Source organism: Rhinolophus sinicus, chromosome 3, assembly GCF_057876585.1.
Source record: "Rhinolophus sinicus isolate RSI-liver-muscle chromosome 3, RSI-T2T, whole genome shotgun sequence".
Taxonomy (NCBI): Eukaryota; Metazoa; Chordata; class Mammalia; order Chiroptera; family Rhinolophidae; genus Rhinolophus; species Rhinolophus sinicus.
The window spans coordinates 41,400,368-41,414,532 of NC_142503.1; the positions used below are offsets into that span (position 1 = coordinate 41,400,368).

Sequence of the window (14,165 nt, forward strand, 5' to 3'; positions counted from 1 at the left end):
TTTATTATCTTGAGGTATTTTCCTTCTATGCCGAGTTTATTAGGTATTTTAATCATAAATGGATGTTGTCTCTTGTCGAATGGTTTTTCTGCATCTGTTGATTTAATCATATGATTTTTGTCCTTTATTTTGTTTATGTGATATATCACATTGATGGATTCGCATATATTGAACCATCCTTGTGCCCCTGGGATGAACCCCCACTTCGTCGTGATGTATAATCTTTTTAGTGTATTGTTAGCCCTACTGTTTTTAAATATATGTAATGACTAGAGCCAGAGTCAAGTAAGTGTCTTTTACAATGACTAAGAACAATTTGCAGTTTCAGTGGTTGCATGAAATGAAATATTTCTAGAGGACTTGAAAATAATTGTTTCATTATTCATTTCCTTATCAAGTTTCTTTTTTCAGTGACTTCACACTGTTAAGCTTTATTCCAGAACCAGTCTAACATCACAAGTTAATAATTGGTAAAGTCTGAATTGAGGCTTTACTTTATGTGAAAGGAGAACTAAGATAGAGTCCCCTCTGGTTTATGGATTATCAGTGTGGGATTACACCTACTGTTTCACCCCACTCATTTATTCATGACAAGGTGCCTCTCCCACGTGGGTTAGCTTTCCTTCTTTATTTATTTCAGTATCTTTCTACGACCTGATAAAAATCTCTTTTAGAATAATAGAATTTTATAGCTCAAAGGGATCTAGTCCAACTTCCTTTCTTTATAGATGAGGAAACTGAGACTCGGGTTAAGTGACTTGCTAGACTGAGTTCATTTCCTTTTTGATAGGCTCGCACGATAGGAGGATGCCGTAATAACGTATCCTGAGTTCAGGAAAGCACATTGTCAGAGCCTCTCCTGATATCCTTGTGGACACCATGAGGAAATGTGATCTGGGAGATAGTACGGTCAGGTGGATTTATAGCTGACTGAATACGTCTGTCCAGAGAGTGCTTTGTTGTTGATCTGTGCCTGATTATCTGAACTACTAAGTTGAAATGTAATAGGAGTACATGTCAATTCTGTACTTTAATGAAATCAGCTGAATAGGTGTAAGACTTAGCCTGTAAGCCCTAGTTGAATTATTAAGAGTAAGGTCTCTGGAATAAGAAATGTTACATTCTTTGCATTTTGGGGGATCATATTTGCAGCATTTTGTTCAGTTCTGCACACATTTAAGAAGGATACTGACAAACTATATGCATCCAAAGGCTGGGAGGGTTGCGAGGAGGTTGGGGATGATGCCAAAACCATCTCATATGGGGAATTGCTTGAGGAACTGGATATACTTTGGAGAAGTAAAAACAAAGTGAAAATGTGAACCTAGACTTCAAATATTTGAAAGGCTTTATCTTAAAGATCCCTTCCTTCATATTGTTTGCTTAAATAATTGTTGCATTCAAGTTTCTGTATCGGTGTAAAGTTTACTCCTGCATCTTTGTATATAACTTAAAGACAAATGTCAGACAGTGTTTTTCAAGTGAAAGCTTACAACCAGACAAGTAGTTTTCATGAAGCAAGTTAAATGGTAGGTTTATAATAAAAGTATCTCAATAACTGGATTTTAAAATAGTGTTTAAATTATGCCACATTCACAATAATGATACACACAGTATTTCTCTCACTTCAAGATATGTTAACATTTTTACCTCAAATCCAATGTTATGAAAACACTTTTTTCTCACCCAGAAAAAGTTATATTGATAGACAAATATACCACTTTTGCGAATAAAGTAAAAATGTTTTGTCCCATTCTCGTTTCTCCTATGCAGTTCAAGTTTCCCCCAAAGTTGGGAGGTTAGTTAGGACTGGTACGGCCTGGAGGGTGCTGCTAGGCCATTTTCACGGAGGCTGTCCGAAGTGGTAAACAGTCTGATATAGCAAATGTTTTCGCCCCATTCAATTGTATAAAACATTAATTTACTGAGCTTGCTAGTTGTTTCTATTTAACTAATTTTAAAAAGATGTTAATATATTTGTATTAATTTCATATTTCTGCTGTAACCAATTACCATAAATTTAGTGGCTTGAAGCAAAACAGACTTAGTATTTGAGAGTTCTGGAGGTCAGAAGCCCAAAACCTGATTCACTGGGCCAGGTCACAAGGTACGAGCAGGGCTGCTTCCTTCTGGAGGCTCCGGGGAGAATCTGGGACCGTATCTTTCCCAGCTTCTAGAGACTGCTTCTATCCTTTGGTGTGTGGACCCTACCCCACCTTCAAAGCCAGCCGTAGCTGGCTGAGTCGTTCTCGTGCTTCGTCATTCTGAAACTGATTCTTCTGCCTTCCTCTTCCATGTGTGTAAGGACTCATGTGATTACATTGGACTCCCACCCTCTCAATAATCTAGGATAAGCTCCGCATCTCAGAATCCTTCATTTATCTGCAGAGTAACTTTTGCCATGTAAGGTAACAGATTCACAGGTTTTGAGAATTAGGATGTGACCATCTTTAGGAGCCATTATTCTGCCTACCAACCTTTTTGTATCTAAATTGAACTATCTGGCATACCTGAAAACAGGAACTGTTTGTAGCTCATTTTTAGTTTGAGAAGGTAGAACTAGGATTGGTTGGAGGGTTGGAAATTACACATAGATTTTTTTTCCCCCCAATTAGAGAATTGTCCAATAATGGAAGCCATTTAAAAAGGAGTGATTTTCGTGTGTGTGTGTGGTTATAAGCTTCTTGTAGGTGTTGAGACACTGGTTGACTAGTCAGCAGTGATATCAAGGAGATTCCTGCATTGGATGGGAGACTAAATTAAATGGCTTGTAAAATTTTTTTTTTTTAACTGCTAAGTTTTTCTGGTTCTGTGCTGAAGGTCACAGAATGTAATAGTTGGGGTTCTTCATTGAAACAGAAATATATATACTGGGGGTGCCAAAAAAATGTAAACACATGTATTCATCTTTTGTTATTGGTGTATATTAATATTATTTTAATACAGTTTTTTCCTTTCTTAAAATGTGTATGATTTTTTGGCACCCTCTGTGTGTGTGTGTGTGTGTGTGTGTGTAGGTGTGTAGGTGTGTAGGTGTGTAGAGAGAGAGACTAATAGGTGGATACATTTTTAGGAATTGCCTCATGCTTGTTGGGGCTGGCAAGTCTAAAATTTGTAATCAGGCCAACAGGCTGGAGACTTAGGAAAGAGTTGATATTGCAGTCTTGAGTCCAAAATCTGCAGACTGTAAATTCAGGCACGGTTTCTATGTTGCAGTCTTTAGGCTGAATTGCTTCTTCTGGGAAAACATTAGTCTTTGCTCTTAATTCCTTCAGCTGATTAGATGAGGCCCACCAACATTTTGGCAGATAACCTGCTTTACTCAAAGTCTACTGATTTAAGTGTCAGTCACATTTAAAAAATACTTTGTAGCAACATCTAGACTGACTTTTGATCAAACAACTGGGTACCATAGCATGAAATTAACCATCACACACAGCTAGAGGTTGAGACCCAGACTTTCCAACTCCTTGACCCATGTGTTGCTCCTCTGTACCACTGTGCACCTTCCTTCCTCCCTTGCTTCCTCCCTCCGTCCCTCCCTTCCTTTCTTCCTTCCTTCCTTCCTTCCTTCCTTCCTTCCTTCCTTTCCTTTCCTTTCCTTTCCTTTCCTTTCCTTTCCTTTCCTTTCCTTTCTTTTCCTTTCCTTTCCTTTCTTTCCCTCCCTCCTTCCCTCCCTCCCTCCCTCCCTCCCTCCCTCTCTCTCTCTCTCTCTCTCTCTCTCTCTCTCTCTCACTCTCTCTCGCTCTCTCTTTCTTTCTTCTTGTACTGTATTTAGTTCCCACTGTTCCACTGCCTCTTTGTTCTTGTGTATGAATTGCTAGATAATAGTGTAATTTTTGCATATCCCCTTTGATGTTCATTTTTAGATTTGCTTATAGACAGTTTTGAATTTACTGTGGAGTTTCTTATACTGAATTCACCAAATATATTTAGTACTTTGTTCAGCAGCTTTTTGTTCAACCCTTTAACTAGCCAGCTACTTTTATGTAATTTTTTTAAAAAATTATTTTATAATATATTACGTGTTTGTTTTTCCTCCAAAGTTTTTGTTGCCTAGTGGTATAAATAAGAACTTTAAAATAGGTCATTCAGAAATAATAGGCATTAAAGAGAAATATCTGAATTCATTTTTACTCCCTTTGGGACTATCTCTGAATTTCTCCAGTTTTTCCACAATTTGTTTTTTTCTGCCTGCAGGATGCAAAGTCTACTATATAGGTGGAAGGGACATCTAAAAAATTGCTTTTGATCATACATTTATTTCTATTCTAATTTAATTTAAAAAGTTAATTAAAAATTGAAATGGTAATGATCATTCAGATTAATTCACAGGTTCCTCCTATTATTAAATCTTATTTTAAATTGGTATTCAGACAAGTTTCTTCTTTTCCCTTCAGGCTATTCTGTTTTAGGGAATAAACAAGAACTTATTTTTTTTAAATGTTAAACTAACAGTTGTAAACTAACTTTTACAAATCAGTGAAATGGGGTAGCTCACAAATGGACCAAGAACCTAGTGATGTGAATTCTAACCTTCCTCCTGCTATTTATTAGCATCACTCTCATTTTCTGATCTAGGAACTAAAGAGCTGAACTAGAGGGCCCGAGGCTACCCTGGCTGTGACATTCATGATTGTGACTCCAGGGAGCAACACGGGGAGAATTAATACAGGAGTATTTTTAGAGTAGAGGAAGATAAACATTGATGGGTAGAGAGGCAGGAGGAAGAAATTTTAGAGAAGGAAAACCTGAACAAAATACATTCAACTTTTATTCTAAGGTCATTTGATGTTTACTTGTACACTGTTGCACATATTTAATTCTCTGTTTGAAATAAGCAAGGCTATCATTCTTTTTTCCATTTTGTAGGCAAGGGTTCTGGGGCCTGATGAGGTCATTCTTCTTTCCTAAGTGGTGTAAGTTTTGGACTAAAACCCTTAGAATTACTGAATATTAGGCTTTGAAATTCATTTGGTCCAAGTACCATCTTTCTTCTTGTCCTGTCTTTTTTCTACTACACCATCTTCTGTTTTTTAAAGTTACTTATCAATTTTCATTGTTGGACAAACATATTATCAAGTAATTAGTTGACATTTGGTCTTTTCATCACTCCTTGGTTTACGTAAGGCTATGGATTTAGAAATATAGATTAATTGTATAATTCAGATTCTATGACTTTTTAAATCTACAGATAAATAGCATCTTTAGATTAACTCTTTGGGAAAGGATTTTTGTTTTGTCTTGTGAAACTAGACTATTAGCATGTTTTAATTGATTAAATCTTTAAAAGGTGGAGAATTCCATGTTAATACAGGAGTTAATTTTGTGACCTATTTATTAAAAATTAATGACCTATTTTAAGGTTCTTATTTATACCATCAGATAACAATAACCTTGGAGGAAAAACAAACACCTCATATATTTTAAAACTCTATTATTTTCATCATGGAGATATATTTCAAAAGGTATATATCTGCCTCAAAGTAAAACCTGTGAGATTTAGAAAGCTGTTCTCAAAATTGTAAAGCAGTGGTAAATGGGGCTTAAGGGAAAGAGGTATTTTCACCTCTCTGTAGCTGACTTTAAACATTTCAATTAACACATTTTGTAATGAATTTTTCAAAACAAAATTTTCCTTCAAATTAAATGGAAATTATTACCCTTTCTTCCTCAACTGTAACCGCTTAGTGTTCACCCTTAGTTGATTAGTTGACGGGTGGGGGTGGTGAGCAGCTTCTCCCCTCAAGAGACAAGGTATACATTTGAAGTTTTAACACCCTGTGGTGGGGGAGTCCGTAGGATAGTCTGTAACTCCGAAACACGGCCAGCGTTTGGGGCCCATAGGGGACTCTAGGAAAAGAAAAATGGATACATTTGGATTTTTGGTATATGGTTGTAAGACAGGCCCAGAATTAAATCCTGGATCCTCTACCACGGACTTGCATTGTGACCTTAGTAAATTACTGTGTCTTTATTTTTCTTCCGTAAATATGAGGAGAAGAGGAAGTGAGGGGTAGGAATACTGTATTATAACACAGTGCCTGGCACAAAGTATATACTTCATAAATAGAATAATAGTTATTTTATAGTTGTAATTTTCTTTATGTTCCTATGTCTTATTTCTCTACTAAAATATGAATTTATTGAGAACACGAACTTTGAAATTAAAGCATTTAATAAATATTTGGTCATTGATGAATATTGTCATACTTGAGTGGCTTGCACATAATATGTTTTCGATTTGTTAAATAATACCTCATAGTGCAATCATCTGGTTGCTTAGGTACATTTTTAAAGTGATTCTGTGTAGTATAAACAGTATATTTGAAGAATAATAGTGTGCATTTATTTCAAATTACTCTTGTGATTTATCTTCTAAGTTTTTATATATGGGTCAAAAATTGATTAGGTTAGCTGTATGTAAATCATAATGAGGATTTAGAGTTTGGAAATAGTAATCAATGAACTTATTTGTAAGGATGTCACTTTTTGAAAGAAAAGTTATTTCTAAAATAATATTTTCAGTCAGTGGGAGAGTAAGATTCCTATTTATAAAGCTTTAGTTGCTACTGGAATTTTCAGGAACACGTTTCTTTTGCTAACCATGGTATAATTGTTCGAGATTTTGTGTAAATTGTAAATGTGTCCTTTTGGAAGACTGTTTCCTCCGCTCATGATTGATTACGTTACGCATTCCTTTTCAGAGCATGAAAGGAAAAAGCAAAAGTAGTCATGACTTGCTTAAGGATGACCCACATCTCAGTTCTGTCCCAGTTGTTGAAAGGTTAGTATGGTGCCAGTGTGACCCCAAGTCCTTGTTGTCTGGGTCAGATCATGTTCTTGCTTCTTTTGTGAGTAAACAGTCAGTTCTCATGAGTCCAATTTTTTCCACCGAGCCAAAGCACTACAGCATTTTGATAATGGAGGCAGTAGAGCCTCTAGTCACTCACTTTTCTTGCCATCTGTCTCTATTGTACTAATTAAATTTAAAATTAATTGTTAAACTTAAGTTTTGGGATACTTTGAATACTAGGAAACTGTTTGGTTTAACAATTTAATGTTTAATTCACATTTGCTTTGCTAACATTTTCCCTGAAGCATTTTTGTCTCAGTTGGTATCATGGGTAAGCAAATCACAGTTGAAGGATTTTATGAAGAAGTTGCCACAGCTTGGACCAATCTGAGTATTATTTCTTACATATTTCAGAAATTAGCAAAAAATCACCTTACCATCTTTGTTGCTTCTCTTTGAGAAGGGAAGATGTCTCACTGTTACATATAATTGAACATGACATATTGGGTTATCATCTCAAAGGGGGACTAAAATACTATTGTACTGCTTTTAGCTCATTTCTAAAAATTCTATTTCGAAACAATCTTTTCTTAATATCTTTGGATTTGAAAGATTTGGTTTCTTCAGCTTGAATACATCAAGCCAATGGAAGAAATTGTTTTCTATAGCCTTTTGTTCATAAAAATAGCATTGTTCATTATTGTTTGCATTTTTTTCTTTCTTTTCTATTGATTTCATTTATGTGTTAATGGAACATACCTCTTCTGTTTATAAAAATGACTCCTTTTTAGAATGTTTTCATTTGCTCTAGAATGACAGTCTGAAATTCTTATGTTGAAATAAAGTTTTGAACTATTAATCAAGCAAAATACTCTAATAAATTTTTGGATTATTGAATAATTTTATTAGTTTAATTTTGAAGCTAAAATATGCTTTTTCCCTTTAATTTTTATAGTGAAAAAGGTGATGCAGCAGGAGATTCAAATGATGTGAGTATTAATTTTAGTATTAACACAGTTTGAACAATTTATAGAAAATTCAAAATTTTTGTGCAAAATTAAATTGTTTTTCTTAAAAGGTAATATGTATTACTTTTATAATTATACATCTAAAATTTTGAAAAAATTTGAAAGATTTGAAAAATAAATCATTTATTTTGATATTGTAATACTTTCTTCCAAGTATATGTCTACGTGTGTGTGTGTGTGTGTGTGTGTGTGTGTGTGTGTGTTTCCCTACAAAATGGAATCTTATGTATGAATTTCCATCCTGTTTGTTCTCCCTCTGATATAACATTACTTGAATACTCAAAATTCAGATATCATTGATTTGATTTTATTATGTTCAAAGTTTAAGTGTTGTTGCACGGGCATCCTACATGATGTATGGGAAATGTTTGGATCAATCATTTATAGTAGACAATTCGAAAGATTCTTTCATGACTGTAGTGATCTTATTTAGTAGTTATTTAGTAGTTGTACTGGCTATTAAAACTGATAAAACAGAAGGCAGAGTTTCCTTTTTGTATAAGAGATAACGTTTTTCAAGTCATCCATTTGCCACTTTATGTAAAAACCCATTTTATCTGTGCATTGTATAATTCAGTTAGAAGTACATCACTCTCTATGCGTGAATACCGCTTCATCTGTTACCACAGTCAAAAGAGAGGGTTCTCTCTGACTATATGTAGTAAAGGTATGATCTATATATCTGACTGGTCAAGAAAACCTTCCCGGAAGAGATGAGTGTGTGTGTCATATAGGAATTAGGAGTTAACGAGATCAGAAAAAAACATGGTGAAGGGCAGGGTTCCTCTAATTCAGAGAGCAGCACGTGCTGAAGCATGGTAACAAGGAGAGATTACCCCTTATTTAGGAAGCACAAGCTGGCATTAAAGTCTGAGAAGGAACCTGCCTTATGTGAAAAGCAAGGAGGAAGAGTGTTTAAGGTAGAGGGAACTACATGTATACAAGACTCTGAAGCACGAAAGCGTTTGGTGTGTTCTAAGCAGACCAGTGTGACTAGAGTGTAGCAACAGGAGTGAGTGAGATGAGGTTGGCGAGGCAGATTGAAGCCAAATATTAGACAGCATCATAGGCCATGGTGAGGTGTTTGAATTTCACCCTAAAACGAATGAGGAACAGTTAAAGGATATTCGTTAAAAAGAAGAGTGCTATATGGTCAACTTTGCATTTTAGGAAGATCACTGTTGGCAATGTTAGTAGAGGACAAATGAGAAGAAACAGACTGGAATCAAGGAGACTATGGCATATCAGGAAGCTATGGCAAGAGGAGAGTTTGATGTAAGACCACAGCTGTGAGATGGGAAAGAGAGACTTGAAAGTGGTCTAAGAGGTGACTGATTTCCATACTAGGAGGTGAGGCAGGAGGAGGAGTCTAGGATAAGCGCAAGGTTTCTGACTTAGGCGATTTGTTAGAAGGATACAAAAGAGTAGGCTTGAGGTGGGGAGAAAAATGAAAAGTAATTGCGGTTAAATGTGTAGATTTTGAGATTCGGAGTTCTTAGAGACATCTGTGTAACAATAATATGGGTCTGGAAGATAGGATCAAGGCCTGATGTAGAAGACACGTTCTTATGGTCTTGATGAAGGTGAGGTCATCTAAGGGTAGTGTACGGCCTCTAACCTGTTCTGTGTCCCAGATCCATGGCAGTGACTTAAACTACAGACCTCCTTCCCAGGAAATATACTACATCCACAAACAAAATTTTATGAATTTACAGGGGATTTGTTAGCCCTCCTGAGGACTAAGCATGGAAGACCTACATCAGTGTCTGTCAACTTTTAGGGCTAAAGAATTTCTTAATCATCTCACTGAAAACATTCACAATTTCTATCCCTAGAGACTTGGTGCAGAAAGATTGGGATGAGGGCTAGGATTTTATATTTTTTGACAAATAATCCATGTTATCAAGTCTGAGGACCATTGCTCTAAGGGTCCACATTCTCAAGTTAAGAATCCTGCCTCACCGTTACTCACCTGATCAAAGAATCACAAGACAGAAAAAACTCTAATTGGGGTACTTTCTTCCTCCTTTCCCCTCTTCTCTCCCTCCTTCTTTCTTCTTCTACTCCTCTCTCTCTATTAATGCAGGGAACTATTCCAGATGTTCAAGATAATAGCACTGAGCAAAACAGTCCAGAATGTTAGCCCTCATGGAGTGCATCCTCTAATTATGGGAGAGAGACAGTAAACACATAAAAATTGAAATATATAGTATATCAGATGGGTGATAAATGCTTTGGGGGGGAACAGGAAAGACGAATAGAGTACTGGATGTGGGTGGGGTGGGTGGTTTGCCATTTTAAGAAGGTGACCAAGGTAAGTATCACTGAGAGGGTAACATTTGAGCAGAAATCTGAAGGAGATGAAAGAGCGAGGAATGCAGATATATGAAATGAGAGTGTTTCATGCAGAAGAGAGCAGCAACTCCAAAGTTGGCTAGTGTGGCTAGCCTGGAGTTGTAGGAGATATTGTCAAGGAGATACAGATATTCTTGCGTGAGTTTGGGATCCACTGAAGGTTTTGAGGAGAGGAGTAATTGCTATGATTTAGGTTGGAAGAAATCACAGCTGTTCCACCTCCACCTCTTCTACTTGTATTAATCCCAGGTTGAGGTCAGTGTGCTGGCCAACTGCCTTCTGAAGCCGTATTTCCCACTGAGAAAGAATGGGAATATAAATATACACAATATCCAGGGTGACACAGAGGGAGCCCCTTCTGTGCTGCAGAGAGGGGCTGGGTGTGAAATGAGCAAACAACCCTTAGTGGGGTATCCCATACTTACATACTCTGCCTGGAGCAGACCCCAGGGGTATTCCTACCTATAGCAGATTCTTCAGGCCCTCACTAATTCAAAATAAAATAAAACAAAACAAAAACAAACCTGGCCCAAAATTCAATGACGGGAGTCTGAGATGGATCTTTGGAACTGGAAGGGGAAATGGAACGCCCGCAAATCCTCCATTTCAATTTCTACAGGATGGAGAATTTGAAAGTGCAGAGCATGATGATGGTGATGAGAAGAACCTGATGAAAGAAAGAATTGCGAAAAAGTTAAAAAAGGAACCAAGTGCAAGTGTTAAATCAGCTGGAGAGGGAGACGTGGAGAAGAAATCAGCTAGCCGAAGGTGAGTCAATTATTGTGCTTCTACGTAACAGAGTATTTGTCTTTTTATACTTTATTTAAAATTAAGATTGAGTCCTCTGTGAAACTTATTTTTTAAAATACTATTTTCATAACATTTAATGTATATACCAGTTGTCCTAAATTAGCCCATTTGGAAGCCTAAAAGAAAATAGACCAGTTTTAAAGTAATTACATACATTAGTGGTCCGATGAGTCTAATTCTACTTCATTTCTCTCTGATCTCTTCTTTACAAGCTTTTGTAGATTTTTATAGATGGGGCAAGCAATATATTAGCTTGATGTGGAAAGCTGTGTTTGTTTAATATCAAGGAGAGCAGTAGAGTAATTGTATAGAACAAAATAGATAGCTTCAGAGTTAGGTGAGTAAAATTTGTCAGAACTTGTTGAGGAAGTATGTGGGCCTGAAAACATTTTCAAATACCTTTTCAAGTCTGATTTATACTATATACCCTTCCTAATCTCAATGGTGTCATATTATAAAAGAAATTTCAGCAATTGTCTGATGATAAAGAATGTTAAATTTTGTGACTCAATATTTTATTCTTTTGAAATTCAACTTAATTGAAAAACTCTCTTTTGTGATTTTTTACAACTTTGTGGTATACATTTTAAATAATATTGCTTTAAAAAGTCATAGTATTTGTTTTGTTTGGATGGCCTACATTTGGGGATAAGATAGATGGAACTGCATATAAACATTCTTTTTTTGTTGTTATGTTTCTCAACCTCATAAAGAAAAACTGAAAAATAAAAAATATTTCCATGTGGTCATTGCTTAGCTCACTCAACTTTTTTCCTTTATGTAATCAGAAAGTAATTCCCAGAAATTTCCACTGAAGGTATAACCTTTTACATTCAGAAATGGTACTTAGAAGTTACCTTAAATATCTTTTTTTCCTGCAGCACCATTCATCTGAAACTCAAGTAATTACTATTGCATAATTTAATATAGTAAATTAACTTTGGGGCACTACAGACAAGATTTTTAGTGATCATGTATATGCTTATACATAGATGGAGCTGATGAGCCTCTCATCAGCTCTGTAACTTTTAGTCAAATCATGAATATAATCAAGGTTACTTTTTTTCTCTATCATTCAAGACACATGTTTTCTGATTTTTAAGAACTATGCATTTTTAAAGATTACATTTATAATCTGACAAAAATACATTTGAATTTTAATAAATGAACCAAATATTTATGTTTAAATGTTTCCTTAAGTCCTCAACTCTATCTTGTATACAATCTATCTTAATACAATTTCAAATACTTATGTAACCTGTAACTAATAGAACTTATAATTTAGCAAAGCCGAATTTTCTTTCAGAATGAAAGTAAGCTAATGTGGAAAAATTTGCCTTAATAAAGAGTGAAAACACCCAACATCTATTTGTAAGTGTTCTCCACTTTCCAGAATTTTCAGTATTTTCACGTCTCCCTCCTTCATCCTATTTCTCCTACCTACAAAGAGAAATCAAAGAAAAATGAGGTCAGGAGAAAGTACAGAATTTCTAATGGAAAATACAGTTTTTCACCCTTATTTAGAAATTTCCATGATTGTCTCATGACTCCTTGTTTTAAATATAAAAAATTCTGGAAATCATTAGTGCTTTTGGTCAGTTATACCAGCTTCACTATAGTTTACGTCTCAAGTTAGTTTTATGTTAAAAACCAAACCAAACCAGGAAACCTCTAAGAGTCTTAAAAAATTATAATGTGGTGAAAAGGATTAATTAAATAATTATATTTGCTGCTCAGTCTAGTTGAATTATAATGGATAGCTGCCAGCTGGAGAGGATGTCAGTGTGAAATCATTATCTATTTCAAAATCAATGACCTTGCTAGATACAAACTTTTCATCTGGATGTGCTGGAAGTCCTCTATTATCCTTCGGTCATTTTCTTATTTGAGCAGTAGGGATTAGGGACTAGAGTAGCATACCAGCCCTTTAGGCAAGGAGCCATTCAAAGTCTAATTTTACTGAACATTTTTGATATTGCTTTTATTGGTAAAGAAACATCTGGAATCTGTTAAAGCTGTTTATCACTTTGGATGTTAGACCTACAAGCGGGTTTGTTGAGTATGTAATATTTAAGCTGGGAAATGGTGTTTAACAATGTCATTTGCAACAGGTTTACATAGAGTAGAATTTTTCCCTCATATGTGTTCTCAGCAATGTCTTTAGTATTTAGGGGTTCAGGAGAAAAAAATCCAAAGCTCTTCTTACCTTCTCTCCTTTCTTTTCTCATGATACTCATCCTGGCTTCCTTAGGGTATCCGTCCCTTGCCTCCTTCCTTTTCTAAATGCCTCAATCTCACTCTTTCTTATCCAGCCCAACTTCTCTAACCCTATCCGCTTGACTACTGGTTTTTATCCTTTGCCTACCATGAGCTCCTCAGAGACCATCTTATTCATCTTTACATCTTCTGTGTCCATTGTACTATGCATATAGTATTGGTCATTAAAGTATGTGTAATGAGAGAATGGAAAAATGAACGAATGCATTTGTGATTCATGGTTTTCACTCCCTACTGCACATTAGATTCACTGGGGAAATATTTTTAAAAATACTGATGCCTGGGCCTCACTCCCACAGATTCTGAATCATTTGGTCTGCAGTGAAGCCCAGGCACATCCTCCTTTTACTTTTTAACTTTTAATTGAAGTATAATTATATACAGAATATATCTGTATGAACTGTATTTTGTGGTGCATGCGCATAATATCCTAAGTACACAGCTTGCTGATTTTCTACAAACCAAATACACTCAGATATCCATCACACGGATCAAGGAACAGAAAATTGCCATTACCTAGATAGTCTCTCTCTTGCCCCATTCTGGTTACTTCCCCCCTCATCTCCTCATAGTAACCACTTTTCTAACTTCGAAGAACGTACATGAATTAATTTAGGGCAATAATGCTTTATAAAAGCTCTCCAGATTGTCTAATATGCATCCAGAGTTAAGAACCATACTCCCCACCAAACATACACTCCCTTGATTTCTTCCAAGGTTTAGAATAACATCAAAGTGGATTTTTAAAAATTCTAGTGTCACCTCAGATTTTTTTTTTGCAGTCTAACAGGGATAAGACATTTATATCAACTAAACTTAGTTTTAATCTTTAAAAAGGGTAAGGGTCAGTATAGTGGAAATAAACTAACTTTAGAAAAAAGTTCGATATTTGAGTATTC

The 14,165-nt window shown here is 35.6% G+C and overlaps 2 protein-coding genes across 4 annotated transcripts in view; one reads left to right on the forward strand and one right to left on the reverse strand.

Annotated features, from left to right (window-relative positions):
- The window catches only part of SREK1IP1 (SREK1 interacting protein 1), a 211,445-nt gene that overhangs the window by 118,942 nt on the left and 78,338 nt on the right, over positions 1 to 14,165 (reverse strand). The gene's annotated exons all lie outside the window — the stretch shown is intronic.
- CWC27 (CWC27 spliceosome associated cyclophilin) overlaps positions 1 to 14,165 on the forward strand; it is a 179,273-nt gene that overhangs the window by 27,050 nt on the left and 138,058 nt on the right. For both annotated transcript variants that reach the window (XM_019743827.3, XM_019743838.2), the window contains exons 9-11: positions 6,708 to 6,787; positions 7,752 to 7,785; positions 10,799 to 10,947. In XM_019743827.3, coding sequence (XP_019599386.1) covers positions 6,708 to 6,787; positions 7,752 to 7,785; positions 10,799 to 10,947 — 263 coding nt within the window. The remainder of the gene's footprint in view (positions 1 to 6,707; positions 6,788 to 7,751; positions 7,786 to 10,798; positions 10,948 to 14,165) is intronic.